The sequence below is a fragment of the Exophiala xenobiotica genome (genome assembly GCF_000835505.1).
Source record: "Exophiala xenobiotica strain CBS 118157 unplaced genomic scaffold supercont1.2, whole genome shotgun sequence".
Classification (NCBI taxonomy): Eukaryota; Fungi; Ascomycota; class Eurotiomycetes; order Chaetothyriales; family Herpotrichiellaceae; genus Exophiala; species Exophiala xenobiotica.
The window spans coordinates 3,117,767-3,133,535 of NW_013562493.1; the positions used below are offsets into that span (position 1 = coordinate 3,117,767).

Genomic DNA, 15,769 nt, shown 5'->3' on the forward strand with positions numbered 1-15,769 from the left:
AGTACTGCAGGACTACAAACTTCCACGTCGCTCTCGTGACACTCATCCATTCATCGCATGGCATTCAGGACCCCTTGGACTGAGGCTGGTGACACTGAGCAGTGAATGACAACCTCAAAGCCCCAGGTGCATGCCGTCCTTCATTCTTGATAACATGTGATGCCTCTGCCTCCATGGACAGTCCCTCCCAGCAGCAAAAGCTCAATCGAGCACGGAAGGTCAGTGAAGCGCTGTCGGTCCTTCACCTGATGTTGTGGTGCGTGCGGCAGTAATTTGGGCGGTCGCAACATGGGGATAGCCATCACCCTGACTTTGAGCTTCAGTGGGTTTTCTGGATCGGCACAAACAACCAACATCAACTGCCGGCCAGCCAACATGATGGGCGAAATCAAAATGTCCCCTGGGGACAAGGTGAGTACTGACCTGTTTGGTTGCCTTCTCTTTCTCCCATTTCCCCCCTCATCTTGCAAGGGCGGCAGTTGGAAGTGAGGCACCGACGATGTGTTGGCTTTGCTGGCTTTGCTGGCACTCACCTCTTTGGTCGCCCTCTAAATTTCCCCTCTCATCTTGCAAAGGCTACAGTTGGAAGTGAAGCGCTGACACTTTGCTTGCACACAACAGCTGATCATCGATCGCGCGCCGGATGGCACAGCTCAGCTGAGACACATCGCTTACCAGTACGAGTATGACGGCAGCACTGCCAGTGCTCATGTAAATGCCAACGCCATCACCCAGCATCGCGGATGTTCAGAACCGCCCAGTAAACTCATGAAGCTCGAAGATGGACAGGGCATCAGCACATTGCCAAGAGGTGTGGACGTGGACAACTCATCAAAAGACGGACCAGGAACAAGCGAGGCAGGGGGAGGCAACAAATTGACAATCATCGCTTCGAAAGACCTCGAGGACATCCGGGCGGGGATCGTGGAGTCTTCGAATGAGAATGCGCAGTTGAGGCACCAGCTCGCGATGCTGGAAAAGAGGCTGGCAGATGCGGAGTACCATGCTCGGTTGTATTGGCAATGCGGGATGGATTGGGCGAGGCAGGAAATGCAGTGGATCGAGGAGAGGGAGAGATTGTTGGGCCGTGTGAGGATGCTCCAGCAACGCATGCTGGCGGAGAAGAGTGTGCATGAGGGTGGTGGTACAGCAGGAAAGAGTGAAGCCGCCACTTGTGGTGTTGTTGCAGGGAAGAGTGTGCATGAGGGTGGTGGTACAGCAGGAGAGAGAGTGCATGAGCGTGGTGGTACAGCAGGAGAGAGAGTACATGAGTGTGGTGGTACAGCAGGAGGAAGAGTGCATGAGTGTGGTGGTACAACAGGAAAGAGTGAAGCCGCCACTTGTGGTGTTGTTGCAGGGAAGAGCGAGTCCGCTGGTGGCGGTGGTGGTGGTGGTGGTGGTGATGGCAAGCCACGTTTTCTCCAGCCTTCAGCCAGATACGAGGGTGTGATGGTCGAGAATGGGCAAGGTATCCCTGGGCTTGGTGATGGACCAGCCTCCTCGAATAAGGGGGACATGATGAGCTGCAAAGCTGCCCAAAGTGATGCTGGAAAAGAGTAACAATGAACCGTGAGCTGCAAAGCTGCCCAAAGTGATGCTGGAAAGAGTACGAATGAACACCCGTGAGCTGCAAAGCTGCCCAAAGTGATGCTTCGGCTGGAAATACCACCAGGGACAACCCAGGGATTGCGAAGTTCTGAGCAATGGTGAAGTTGAAGCTGAAGGTGCGGCACGCACCATGCATGGCTGCCCAACACTGGTGGGCTTGACCATGTCTCCCGTAAACAAGGCTGAAGATGGAGAGATGTTGCGCAACCCATGTCTCGACGTCTTGACTTGAAATTTTCAGCAAATGACTCAACCAGTCGTTATGCCCATGTAGGCTAATGCATTGCCAGCACCTTCAGAGTCTGGGCCAGAACATGTCAAGTGATGAGCAATCTTGCATTAGAGAGCAGCTGATATTCCTCAATCATCCAATTTGGTGCTGGCTGTCACAAAGACGCGAGAAAAGAGGGATTGCTTCTGAGCAGATTGGCTGCTTCATCGATGCGCATGACAGTGATGATGCTACGAACGCACAATCGTGGAGAGATGTGGTTCGTAGCTTCGTCTCTTGCAGCTTCATGCGTCCGAGGCTGCAGCCTCATCTTGCAAGGAGTAATTTCTATCACGCAGAAATGCCTTCAAATCTGTTGAATGAGAATGCCTGCAAGTCGGTTGCGATGGCGCCTCAAAATGAGTCATGAATCATTGATGTATGCAAGTCGAAGGGACATCACAGGCCGGATATGTGTGATGAGGAGTTGGATGTCTCTTCTGGCCAGGGAACTTTGGTCTCGTCTCCTCGTATTCGTGAAAATGGTGATGTCCTGGGTGCTTTGCATGTTATCCCGTGTCGTCGAGGGTGTTGGATGGACGGACTTGACTTGACACCTCCGTAGTGTGTCCAGTAGTTGCGAAGTGCAGCTCAACACCCTTGCCCTGGCCAGCTGCATGTTTGCCTCGCGACAAAAAGCCTTTCGTGAGAAATGAGAAATGAGAAATGAGAAAAATGAGATATGGAGAAAGGGAGAAAACGAGTAAATCCCTGTAAGGCCTCGTGTTCGCATGGCCCACCTCGTCACAGCCTATCGCCAGGCTCCCTCTGCGGAAATGGAGGACGCCATCGGACGCGAGGATGCCCAACGACACCTCCCATTGTGTAACAACACAACCCGTAGGTTGTTACAGGGTCGGTAAGATCCCTTCTCGACTTGCTGTGGACAACACCAACCCCTCTTTCTATGCACGTCCATGATAGCTGTCACCTGGCTGTCGGTGCCATGGTTGGTGCCCGCAGCTCATGGCTTACAGTAATGCTCTTGGCCGCAGACGCCACCACTGAATAATCACCATCACCATCACTTTGCGGGTTGCAATTTGCAACTTCGCTAACTGGTCGGAGCGATTAACCGACGGCTGAATACGATCTCGAGAAGTTGCTTTTTCTCTCTTGTGAGGGATGCTACGACGAAGCCTAGCTAATCACCTCTTGACAAAACGGAGAAAGTCGTCGAACCCCTGTAGAAGTGGCCCTCAAGCCGTGTCTGGCCAGCCTAGTGAGCCTCACCCTGTTTGCTTTTCCGAAAATTTTGAAAACTTTCAACACAAGCGGGACAAGGGCCGAAGCGCTGGCTGGAATGGCGATCACGAGCATCCACACACCCTTGAGAGGAGCTGAAGTCGTTACGCAGATCTGGCGGAGAATGGAGCCAGCCATCCATGGTTTGGAAAGGGATATTTGTTCCGCAGGCATTTTCCCAGCAGCCTCCACGGCTTCCTTTGGGGGCTATCTGAATGTGCCCAGGATGCAAACAAACAGGGGCCTTTACAGGGCAAACCCCATGTATCATGCACTTCTCAGCCCCCTGAAAAGTTCGGATGGGCTTTCGCACGGCGAAATTGTTGATCAAATGAGCCAGGGTGTACACACATGCACTGTGACTGCCAATGTTTGGTCAAGACAACTGCAGCAGTCGAAGTAGCAGGTCCCTGCCTTACAAGCCGCATTGCATTACGGCTTAACTCGCATCGAACCTGTTCCCTTCGCCAGGGTCATGGCGCTTCACTCATTCACGAACGCAGTGCCGATGCCTATTTCAGCAGGTGGTTGGAAAACCGTACGAGGCTTCCTGCGAGCTGGCTAGGCTGAACCAAATTTTCAGTCTACGTCGAAGCGATTCACCCTGCTCGAGTTCGCTTGGGGGTGACGGAAGACTCTGCAGGTCGACATTGGAAGAGAAATCTTCAGCCAGACCTTGTCACGGTCTGCAGGCTTCACGGTCTGCAGACTTTGGCGCAAGTCCAAGGTCCCTACAGAGTAGGGCGACCATGGATGTTCGACGTCAAGACGCCCTGGTGGTTGTGACTCGTCCAACATTGCATATCGTCGATTGACAACAGCTTCTTGCCAGCGCAAAGGACGCAACGGACAGAGTGATTGAAGGCCTCAATACTCCGCATGCACGAATGCACGAATGCACGAATGCATCGACAAGACTGGTCTGCCTCTTCTCTTGTGCGTTGAGTCCCTTGGCCGACTTGACTACATATATGGGCATGAACAATCATCAAAGTCAAACAACAATCAACAACTTCTTTTCCTTCCATCAAAGTCAAACAACAATCAGCAACTTCTTTTCCTTCCCTCAAAGTCAGCAGCAATCAATCACTTCCTTTCCTTCCATCAAAGTCAACAGCAATCAACAGCAATCAACAGCACCTTTCCTTTCATCAGAGTCAACAGCAATCACCAACATCTTTTCTTTCCTACTTGTCCATGCCCCTTGTTTCCAGTCGTACCCCTTTTCATTCTTACCATATCACTCAATCTTCCCAGCCACAAGGATGTCCATAGGTTACAACAATCGGCGACTTTCACTGCGGATCAGGCTCCAGGCCTGCGACGAGGCCAGAGACCAGGACAGAGACCAGGACAGCGACGATGAATTGGACCAGTCCGGTGACGAGCTCATGTTCCAGGACAGTGACGAGATCGGTGATGAGGTGTTGTACCAGTCCGGTGACGAGATCGGTGACGGGATCGTTGATGACCCCTTCCTGGAGAGCGACGAAAGCGGCGGCGAGTCGTGGGACGAGGTCAGTGAAGACGAAGTCAGCTCTGAAGTCGGTGAGGAACCTGAGCTCGACGTGGCCCCGCTCAACTATCTCGACACTACCACTTGGCCAGCCGCTCTTGAGGGATTCTACGCCAATCTGTTCGCCCAGACCATTCAAATGACCAAAGGCTGGGAGGAGAACGGCCATGGTATCTATCGTCCACCAGCGCACATGCGGTCGGGCCATAGTCACTTTCCCTTGGAGGTGCCTGCTTCGCTAGGCAGACCAGACCGGCAGCCTTATATCCCTGACTCGGATAACCGCTTCATCGTGGACAAGAATGACGACGATGACGACGATCTGGACGTGAATGTCAAGTTCCCAACCGGCATGTCTTGGGCAATCTGGGGAATCCCCGACGAATTCACCTGCACTCTGGAAGAGGCCTATTACTTCCACACCAAGTGGTGCCTGCTCGACCCTGAGGCCAGTCAGGACTTTGTGAGTGAGAGTGAAATCCTGCAGGCGGAATTGTGTCGTCTCATGGACCATCCCATGTCAAACGCGACTGATCTGAGAGCGCTCATCCATCGTCTGTTGAAGGCTTCTTTCCGGGAAATCGAGCTCGACATCATTGGCGAAGTGAAGCGAGGCAAAATCGTCCATTGGGTTACCAGCCCAAAGGTGAGCTCAGGATACCTCCCTTTGATGGTCTTCTTCGAGCCCGCAGTCAACACGGGATCGCGCTACTACCAGCTCCTCAGGACGACATTGGAAGACGAGGAAGATGCGGCGGTCAAGCAAATTGGCGGGGAAATGCTCACCTTCAACCAAGTCACCCAAAGACGTCATCCAGTGGCATCGTCAGATTCGATAGGATGCTAGGAGGCGGGTTCAGAGACGGAGGACTGCTGGTGGTTTGGGGAAATCTATGCTTTGGTCGGTCAAATTTTTCATTCTTCTTCTTCCCTACAAAGACAATGATGAATCGCTCACTCTTTCTCTACCAGGACACGCTCTCTACCAGAACAACAAGTGCACGCTCTCTACCAGGACAACAAAAGCTGCACTCTCTTTTCTTCGGCTTTCTCGACAACGGCAACAAGAGTTACGCAATATTTTCCTCTTGGATTTCTTTGGAAGGGCAACAAGAATACGTACTTTTTTCTTTCTGGGTTTCTCTGTGAGGAGGACAAAAATTGAACCATCTTTGATGTGTGTTTCTCTATGGAGGCAACGAATTGCACACTCTTGTTTTTTTAGGGCAGTCTACGAGGTATCTCTACACTCTGAAGGGACGGATAATGTGTATGGCCAATCATTCATAGCTTTCCTTTGTCTCAAAACACAAGTTCAATTCATATGGTACCGACGGGTTTCATTGTGGCTAGTCAATTATTCCGGCTCTCGTACTTCGATAATCGCAGGGAATAACGCTAGTCTACACAACGTTAAGCGTGAATTCTGACACTCAGCGATGCTGTATCAGTGGACAACGCTGGTATTCACAGCTGGAATTGCGTGGGGATGTTCAGTCGGGCATACTTGGGTGAGATGAGCGGTACCATGGAGACGTTAAAGTCTGATTTTGATACATTTTCGCGGGTCAAAGTGGCTCTCTTTTCGTTGGAATAAGGAAGCAACAAAGTACCAGCTCTCTTTGCTTTTGATCTTTCTTTCGTTGCGGCCAGGGTCGAGTACATAGCCCCGCTGATTACTGATGAGGTTGATTCCATGTTGACGCCATTGGGTGGTGTAATGTGTGTGTCCGAAGACCCACCACTGCACTTTGCTCATCTCCTCGTGGACTCCGATCAAGTCTGTTGCAAATGCATCTGCCCAAGGGTTATTCTGGTTTTTGGGATGGCTGCTTCCATTTTTGATGGGCGCATGATGGGAAATAACGAGGATACGTTTCGCTCTTCGACTGTGCTCCGATTCGGACCTGATTGAGTTGATCTCGGTCCGCAGCCAATCGAGATCTTTTTGATGTTCCTCGTTATGCAGCTCAACCGTCCAGTTTGGTATTCTGGCAAAGTCCTTCACTCTTTGCTCAACCGCTGTACGATTCTCCGGCCTGATGTATGACTGGAGTGTGCATCCAAGGATGCAGAGGGATGGGTGAAGGTCCAGTCTTGTCCGATTGAAGACTTTCAGTCTTCCCATGGTCTTTTCCTCGTTCTCCAGCCTGTGAGCACGAGCCAGGCCATCAGATCGTGATAGACCGTAAAATTGATGCTTTCCAAGGACTAGATAGACAGCATGGAACTTCGCACATTGTGTCGTGATGGAAAGAAAGGTATTTGTCGTAGTCTTGAAGTCGACCAATGTCGCCCGCAAGGATGAGAAAAGGGGCTTGGACAGGAATATGGAAGCTCAGATACTGGTCCCCAACTTCAAGGTGAAGATCCGACAATACTTGAAACTTTGACAAGGATCCACCTAGACATCCCAAGCTTCTCTTGTAATTGAACATCGTTGTATTGACCATCTTGACCATCTTGACCATCTTGACGGCACTGGACCATCATGTTGCTTGAAGTTCACCATGCCAAGCCATGAGTTGCTTGCTGACTCATCAGGGAGCGCGGTGCCCAATTGGGTATAGTGTTAACGTGACTCTCTTGCTTGGCTGCGTCTACCTCCTAGGTGCCTCCCGCCAGATCAATATGGATCTGGTTGCGTTACAGACGGCGCTGAATCTGCTGCAGAATTCGAGGCTAACCACTGTCGTTATTGGTGAAGTTGCACTCAACTACTACAATGTACCGTGTATTTTGCACGTTGGTATCCTTCATCGCTATCATCACGGATCCAGGAGTCTAACATGTAACAGGAGATCGAGATCTGCGTTCCCAGCTCGCAATTCAATGCGGCGGAGCTGGCGCTGAATTCCTCTCCCGTCTTCGAAAACCTCCCCCCAAGAACCCCCAACCTGTACAGTGATTACAAAAAGGACTGTCCTCGGTTCGTGGACGTCAGACAACATCAGACTCCCATCACTTTACTTAGTGATCAAGGAATAGGCATTGAGAAATCAGAGGTCCTTGAACCAGCGGCCTATACTAGGGAAGCAGTTTACAGCGATCAAATACTCGGTTACATCCCAGTCGAAGGAATCAAATATCTTCCAATACCGACTCTTCCGTCATTTGTCCAACACCTCTGCCTACTCTTTTTCCGCAGCGCGGACGATATGTATCGGATCCGCATTGAACAACTGGTTGATGGGATGAACATAGATGAAGCATGGTGCCAGAAAAACCTTTCAGACCAGGGACATGTGCAATACCTCTTGAAGCTCGTGAACAGCAAGATGGACAGGATTGACGATTTTTCTGGCAACCTCGTGACATGCTACATCGCTGATCAGGAGGCCGCAGCCGCCGTTACTCGCATCCCTGGCTACTAACCTTTGACTCACGAATTGTATCGAAGTACAGTACTCACAACTACTCTCTTCTATTGAGCCAGTGGAATAGTTTGGTGCCGCTTCACAGTTCATCGACCGCTGCATCTAGCCACCTGAATGTTGCTGGTACTACAAAGTACCCTCTCGCGTCTCATCTTCTCTGGCACGCCCTCTTCCCAGGGCGTTGAGAGTGGTCAGAAAAGAACCGAGTGCTCACCTCTCTGGACCGCTGAAAAGCGAGGTCCAAGCTCTGTGAAGCCGCCAACGAGAGGCTTGAAGTCGAGCTAGACTAGTTTCAATGACAAAGACTGCTTTTTTTGCTGAACAATCGCACACCGTGATAGGTGATGGGCCGCAGCCGGACAAGAATAAGTCCATGAGCCACCTCCACAGATATCATGCTCGGGACTGTGACTGGCTGAGCATATTGGTCCATGATGAGCGCCCAAATAGCCAGTGGCCTCTTGTACGAGCCTCGCATGTTGCAGTGCCCTTGCGGAGCGGTTGAGACTGCTCGACGGGTGATGACGGGCTTGGTGTTAGCGGCAGGCTCAATTCGACACAAGAGGCAGGAGTCTATTGGCAGCAAGTCCCAGCAATGCCAACCACAAGCCAGCCAGCCAGCCAGCAGTGCCAGCATACTCCTTATTGGTCCTCTTACACCTGGGGTCTAAGTTACTACCGAGCTACGGAGTTGCTCTCTTCCAAGTTACCAGGATTGACATCATCACACCCAACCCCGCGCATGGCCGCGTTTCAAGTGGTTGGAAAAACACTGTGTGAGCCATTACTCGTAACTCAGTGACGCAACGTTGCCTTTGGTGTGGATGGTGTGGAGGGTGGAGGATGGACTGGATCGGCCCCCAATGGCCCGATCCCAGCCATCCCATCATGCTACCATAAGTTTTATGCTAAGTTGCGCGTAGGAGAATCAGCCGGTCCACCACGCTTACTACTCGTACTGTGTATGTACACATTTGACCCAACGATGGGCGGCAATCTGGGCGATCAGGCGATCCCCAAGCAGATCGGCGAGGTTGGCATGGATCTCAGACTTCGGAAGGGGGAAACCGGCTGGACACGCTAGACGGTGCGCGAGGCACCTCTGGCGACCTCTCAGTGCCTCGCGTCTCTCGGAGTGCCTCCTCTCTCAGTGTCTCTCCCATCTCTCGGTGGCTTCCCTCTCCCGGTGCCATCTTCTCCCAGTGGATAGCTGAGACTTGCATACGATGGGCTTGCAGGTGGTCTAGCGGAGCCAAACTCCAGGCCCAATTTCCCCGTGGGATTGGATGCAAGTGCTTGATGGGAGTTTTCATTTCACCGCTTCACTGTGACAGTAGGGGTATCTGTGGAAGTGATCCGAACTTGGCACTGTCATTCCAAGTCATTTGCCTTCAAATGATCGACTTTCAGTGGGTTTTCGGCCAAATTTCTTTGTCATTTCATTCTTGTCCTGCCCACTTTCCGGCGCCTGCTAACGACGACTGCATGGTGTGAAGGATACCCCTACAACCACAGTACCCTGTTCCGGGGCAAATCACTAGAATAGGCGTTTTGTCGAATGTCACGCCTGGTACCTTCCATGTTGGAAGCTCTCTCGCTCTCTCAAACCATTCAGTCGGGTCGGGGAGACATATGTTTCGATTGTGGTAGGTCCCCGTCGAGGACATACACGAGTTCCTGGCATTCGACTCGAGGTAAATAAGAAGCCCCAGCATCCTGAACGATGGCTTGTTGCTCTCTACAGCTCTCTTCATTTGTTCTTTCCTCAACGGTTGTTCAACATCATGGCAGATCCTGCATTCATATGCAGTATAGTCAATCTCATCCTAACTTTCCCATCCGTACTGGCGGCCAGCGCCAACTTGAAACAACCGAAGCCTAAAAGCCCCTCTACCTATTTGGTAAACGCTTCCATCCAGCTATTACTGGCCACTGTAATTGTCGTCCTCGTCGCGCTGCCACTGCCGCAAGCCGTCATCGGTATCCGAGCATCCATTTTTATGCTTACCTTTCTGGATGTGAGTTGGTCTTTAGGCCCCTCTTTGCCGCAAATCTTCTAACAGCCTACGTAGGTTTTTGAAGTATACGCCGTCCATGACGATCTGGATCGCCCACGCCAAATCCATTTTTTCCGATGGGTCTATACCATCAAGGTGATCTGGATCGCCCGGATCGTGCTGATCAGCTGGGCTCTGAGCGCTATCAGCCTGTTTATATCATCTTGCCTCCTGTGCGTTGTTTCTTCTTATGTTCTCGGGGAGAACTGACCAAAAATGCTTAGCAACGACGTCGGCGCTGGTCCGTTGATGTTTGCCCTCTCAATAGCAGTCTCCTGCTTGAGCAGAGCTTCTTGGGCAGTGGCATTATTGATCGAAGTCAGGAAAGCAAACAATGCGTTCCGGCGCCCATTCAGTGGCCTACTTCGAGGCACAGTGCCGGCCGGTGTTATGCTTTGTTTCGAGCTATCCCGATCGCTTGTTAATCTAGTCGCGGCACTCATCGTCTTCGGGCTGGTCCAACACTCGCCAAGTACGCACAATATGATACTATGCTACGCGGTAAGCCGAGAATTGGAATTTCGGTGGGTACTTTCAACTAACTAATTGCCAGATTGAGATGCTGATCGCAACGACTCTAAATGTTCTTGCAGGATTGCCCAAAATTCTTCGACGTTGGCCGATTGGAAAGCGACGCCTTGGGCACGCGGACTCATCACGAACACTCAGATCGTCCTCCAGTCGCCAACCGATTGTCGGGGAAGACCAACAAGATCCTGACAGCACTCCGATGCCACAATCTGGGTGGTGTTGAATTGGAGGTCTTCCTTTTGGCCTGGAGCACCATCAACCATGGTCCGTCCTTCGTTCACCCATTACTGGCTCAAAAAGCATTACCTGACTCTGAATCACTAACCTGATACTATTGCAGATATTCCTATGGTCACTATCTCATCGATCGCTGCCCCTGTCGCTGCAACACTGTTACATGGCTCTACCTTCGGGGGCGCTGACCAAAGTCGGGAAAGGGCGTTGTTGGTTGGTATCTGTTGTTCTGGGCCACTCGCGTGGGCTGTGTGAAAGATTGATTCATGCCGTAGAAGGTGATGACATTCTGATAGCTGAAGAGGCTGTTTTCTCTTTGTTTTTCTGGTAAATGGACAGGTAGAGGCTCTGTGTCCCGCGTAGGCGTGTTGCGCTATGCTTTCTCCTTCGCAAATGTCCACATCCCCTGAGGAAATATGCAGAGGTGCTGAAATCAACTTGGACGCACTGAGTCCTACATGACATCAGCCCAGTTGCATCCTTTTGTCTTGAGGGCTTTCTGTCGTTCTTTGGCTTTGTCGTCCTCTCGATCGCAGGCCTGTTTGTACGTATCTCCCACACTTCTATGGGGGCCTGTTGCGTAGCCTCCACAGCATGGTCTGAATCTTTCGGCATGTGTGGGACAATCGCGGCCCCAGTGATTGCCTCCACAAAGTATACAGGGAGACGTGGGCATGGTCGACGGCATTTGAGTTGTTCAGTCTTCAGTCTTCGTTGTTCGTTGTATTGGTGATCGAAATTCCTTACGACGCGGGATTCAACTTGTACATATAGCCCATGCCCTGATTTACCTGACCGCGACACCGCCATCACTGAGCTTTTAATTCTCATCACCTCCTGCAAAGACACTGCTGATCTGGCAGCCACACCTCGTAGTGACAGTGAGGGTGGTGCTGCAGGGTCTTATGCGGGCGGCAAGCCATGCATTCGTCCGAGGCTCTGGCTGCCAGGACCGCTTCCGGTGCCGCACTTGGGCTATACGAGCCCCGAACAGGCGGTGAGACAAGCGCCCCCTAATCACCCGAGAACACCAAAATGGAGAACCAGGATATGGCCTGTTACCTCTTGCCGTCTTTCTCTACAAATCTGTTGGCTCAGAAACAGCCAATGACGCCACTTACTTTTATTTGAAGACTGGTCTTGACGTGCTCGATATCTTCATCAAATTCCTGCCGATATTCCCACCCGCCTTCCTTCTCTACAAATATCTGGCAAGACTCAGGTCCCCAGCCTCTTGTCCGGTACACGCTTACATTCCAGTGAATTCCAATCTTTGACTCCCACCACTTACTCCTCGGCAGCCAAATCCAACCTGGAGCCCGACACTGTCACGCCCCAGGATGGGGAGGTGACGCGAGTTAAGGGCTTCTACTACGACCATCGACCCAGGGTATTCCGCTGTCTACCTTGCCGACAGCGTGACCGTAATGCTATCGTCAAGTGCAATGGGCAGACGCCGTGCCAGAGATGTGTTGCCCACAACATCGAGGATAAATGCCGTTACAACAGAAAGTCTCGGCAGGTTGACGACAGGTCTGGCTTCCCGTTCTGCTCGTCCGTCTTGAAGGTTCAAATTTTGACTCTCATCTCTTAGCAACGTTGCCAGCCAGACCGCCAGGCCGTCCAGCCGGACCGTTGGGTCGTCCAGCCGGACCGCTGGGTCGTCCAGCCGGACCGTTGGATCGTCCAGCCGGACCCCTGGGTCGTCCAGCCAGACCGTTGGATCGTCCAGCCAGGCCGCTGTATCGTCCAGCCAAGCCGCTGTGTCGTCCAACCAGACCGTTGGGTCGTTCAGCCTGACCGAAGAGAAGATGCGGAAATGTCAAGATATCCTGTTTAGGCTACTTCCCGGTCTGGTCGAGAGCGATATCGATTCAATGAGACTTCTTTCGCGAGAGGGACTTATCGAAGTGGTCAATCTCAATCTCGATCTTTACCCCCTTACAAAGGTCCCGGAGGTCATCGTGATAGAAGACTCACCATCTACCACCGAAAGAGGAGATTCACCAATCCCACCAGTCTACGACAAAAATACACCTATGCCTTCCTACGAGGAGCAGGAAGAACCTAGCCTAATGCTATATGTATGCTTTTCCGGTCCCCACCGAAGGGAATTCTATGGTTCTAACTCAATCTGTTAGCAACAGAGCCCCGAATATATACTTACACCTCCTAGCGAGGAGGAGGACGAACTCCAGCCAACTCCCGAGGTATGCTTTTTCCGTCCCCAACGAAGAAAATCCTGTTTCTGATCCACCCTGTCAGCAAAAGCGTCACAAAGGCAAGCAACGCTTCAGAAGTCCATCATCAACTGTCCAGCCATTGTACATCGATGCCACAACTGTCCAGCCATTGGATAGCGATGATTCATTGCTTAACTCTCCTTTTAGACCTTTTGAGAACGACAACCTTCCGGTGATGGCATACCTACGTCAGCATGCCCCATATCAGCAAGACCAATATCATTATGATGCAGATGATCCTCAAAGTCCATATACGCACAATCCATATCCGCCATATGCATATGATCCTCCCGGTCCATATCAGACCTTGCCATATCACCTATTACCAGGTGTATATCCATCCAGCATGCCCAGCATACCCAGCTTGCCCAGCATGCCCAGCTTGCCCAGCTTACCCAGCTTGCCCGGCCTGCCCAGCTTGCCCGGCTTGACCGGCTTGCCCGGCTTGCCCGGCTTGCCCAGAAACGACTACCGCCCTCGTTCCCCCGACCTCTCGAGCTTGCCCGGCTTGCCCGGCTTGCCCGGCTTGCCCACCATGCCCACCATGCCCAGCAACGACTACCGCCCTCGTTCCCCCGACCTCTCGATGTTCCCTAACTTCCACTCTAACCATGATGAACTGTTTGATCGCTTTTGTTACCACCCCGGACCTCAGGATCGAGAAACAGCACAGGCAAGAAGGTCTCCCTTGTTATCCTACCGGCCACTGCAGCTGGACTGGGCTAGTTCAATGCCCAGCCAAAAGGAGGTGGCTCCTGACCGGGCGGATCATGTCCTGGCCCCATAACCCCGTCGAAGGGCCGTCGAACCGTACAGGTCAGAAAACTGAAAAGTGTGTTATTGGTCCGGAGCTCTTGCTGGCTAAGTTGGCTTGCTGTACACGTTTCCTTTTATTGGGTGGATTAGTATCACAGTCTGATAAGCCAGACTTCGTTGGGGAGATAATCCTTTCGGGAAGGGCAAGCACATGCAGATTCTTGGTACACGGTGGATTCGTCCACAGGACTACTGGTAATGGCGGCTCACTTTTTTGATAGTACTCGGCAGCAATCATATTCATTCCTTCCACATCAAACAGGCCACATGAGCATCTGATACCTTGCGAATAGGGCCAGAGACCTTTCATTGCATATCATCTCCAACACACTAGAAGGTATCTATCCAATATTCTACAACCGTACGAAGGCAAGGCTTGATGGGATGGCCTTCTCTCAATCCCACATGTGAAGAGAAAATGATGGCTCACACTAACGGACGCTACAGTAACCTATACCCATCCAATAGACTTTGAAAGTCTGTGGTAGTATATGGTTCTTCGATTGCTATGCTTGCTTGCTTCCAGACTCGATCAGAAGATGAGTTGGAGTTGACTTTGACCTCCAACCTACTAATATATTCCCTCCTCGGCCTCAAGTTGTGTTACGTTCAATGGTCTTTTGGCGTGGGATATCTCGACGTTTACTACTCTGCCACGACGTATCAAGACGAAGCGAGCAAAAGCCTTGACGATGCCCACTGGTCATTGAGGGGTGTCTCTTACTTGCCCATTCGGCTGGCTGCTAGTTCTATGCTCTCGCTGCTGGTGGTGGTGCTGGTGGTGCTGTTGGTGTTACTGCTGGTGGTGCTGCTGGTGGTGCTACTGCTGGTGGTGCTACTGCTGCTAGTTCTGGTGGTGGTGGTGGTGGTTCTGCTAGTGGTGATGGTGGTGGTGCTGCTGCTGCTAGTGCTGCTGCCTTGAAGATCCTCCCAAAGCATACGAGGACGGTTAGATACATCGTCGTGATAATTCGTGGATTCCGCAGTGCATAGATACGAGAAAGGGGCAGTAGCACTAGCAATGAAGAATCTGGGCCCGATTTGTCTTCGATTTCTTACCGCAGGTACGATTGATTGGATTCACGCTGGTCAAGTATAAGGCAGCAGCAGCAGAAGCGATCCAGAACGCCTTGATGCTCGAAGCAAACACGATCTGAGCAAGGTTCACCATTCCGTCAAAGAGCCCGGACGAATTGTAACCTTTACTGAATGAATTTGTTAACCGCCTGCATGTGATATGGCTTTATATTCTGTCAACATAAGAATGTCGACAGTCGAAGTACTATTCCACATTTCTCATCATCACTTATGATGGCATGTTTTGGATTTGGTAAATCCCAGATTGCCTCGTCTTGCTACCCTCACGTGCGGTCCTGATCACAATCAACGTGAGCTCCAACGTCAGCTTCTTCGCCTATCTCTGCCAGTTCCCTTCGCAACATCGGCAACACAACATTTATGGCGTCTTACAATGTCGACATCGCTGAAGTTATCGGCCTTCCTGCATTCCATCAGGCTATTTACGTTGAATTCAAAACGGCCACAAAAAGGACGGATGTACCATGTCCTGGGCGGACATTCTGTTGGCTGGCAAGGTGTTGAAGGGCAGCAAATCCATATCGAACCAAATGGTCCCTTAGTTGAACCAAACTGGTGTGAAGTCCTCCTGCATGGCTGCCTAAAGACTCAAGAGAACATTTAACGCCCAATGATTCATTCCCCCCACCGTTCATGAAACAAGTCCATTGCGGCTACAAAAAACAAGTAGGGGTTCACGTGCTAGCCTAATCGCCAGGACAAATCGTTGATTGACAACTGGCAAAACATTTTTCAGGGGGGGATTTGAGCTTGAGAGAACATGCACATTCCAC

The 15,769-nt window shown here is 51.4% G+C and overlaps 5 protein-coding genes across 5 annotated transcripts; 4 read left to right on the top strand and 1 right to left on the bottom strand.

Annotated features, from left to right (window-relative positions):
* Positions 1 to 173: 173 nt before the first annotated feature.
* On the top strand, positions 174 to 1,560 carry PV05_03344 (uncharacterized protein; the record flags this gene model as incomplete). The annotated part of the gene is made up of 3 exons (XM_013463981.1): positions 174 to 256; positions 324 to 411; positions 622 to 1,560. The coding sequence occupies 3 exons, from the start codon at positions 174 to 176 to the stop codon at positions 1,558 to 1,560; spliced, it is 1,110 nt and encodes a 369-aa protein (XP_013319435.1).
* A 2,829-nt stretch (positions 1,561 to 4,389) lies between these two features.
* PV05_03345 (uncharacterized protein) lies at positions 4,390 to 5,487 on the top strand (the record flags this gene model as incomplete). The annotated part of the gene is made up of 1 exon (XM_013463982.1): positions 4,390 to 5,487. The coding sequence occupies one exon, from the start codon at positions 4,390 to 4,392 to the stop codon at positions 5,485 to 5,487; it is 1,098 nt and encodes a 365-aa protein (XP_013319436.1).
* Positions 5,488 to 6,002: 515 nt separating this feature from the next.
* On the bottom strand, positions 6,003 to 7,111 carry PV05_03346 (uncharacterized protein; the record flags this gene model as incomplete). Its single annotated transcript, XM_013463983.1, has 2 exons — positions 6,003 to 6,790; positions 6,879 to 7,111. 2 exons carry the CDS (start codon positions 7,109 to 7,111, stop codon positions 6,178 to 6,180), a joined length of 846 nt encoding a protein of 281 aa, XP_013319437.1. The 3' UTR covers positions 6,003 to 6,177.
* Positions 7,112 to 7,271: 160 nt separating this feature from the next.
* PV05_03347 (uncharacterized protein) lies at positions 7,272 to 8,314 on the top strand (the record flags this gene model as incomplete). The annotated part of the gene is made up of 2 exons (XM_013463984.1): positions 7,272 to 7,385; positions 7,439 to 8,314. The coding sequence occupies 2 exons, from the start codon at positions 7,272 to 7,274 to the stop codon at positions 8,012 to 8,014; spliced, it is 690 nt and encodes a 229-aa protein (XP_013319438.1). The 3' UTR covers positions 8,015 to 8,314.
* A 1,487-nt stretch (positions 8,315 to 9,801) lies between these two features.
* Positions 9,802 to 13,869, top strand: PV05_03348 (uncharacterized protein; the record flags this gene model as incomplete). The annotated part of the gene is made up of 8 exons (XM_013463985.1): positions 9,802 to 10,035; positions 10,090 to 10,247; positions 10,299 to 10,575; positions 10,668 to 10,869; positions 10,946 to 11,052; positions 12,450 to 12,923; positions 12,981 to 13,049; positions 13,105 to 13,869. The coding sequence occupies 8 exons, from the start codon at positions 9,802 to 9,804 to the stop codon at positions 13,867 to 13,869; spliced, it is 2,286 nt and encodes a 761-aa protein (XP_013319439.1).
* Positions 13,870 to 15,769: the final 1,900 nt, after the last annotated feature.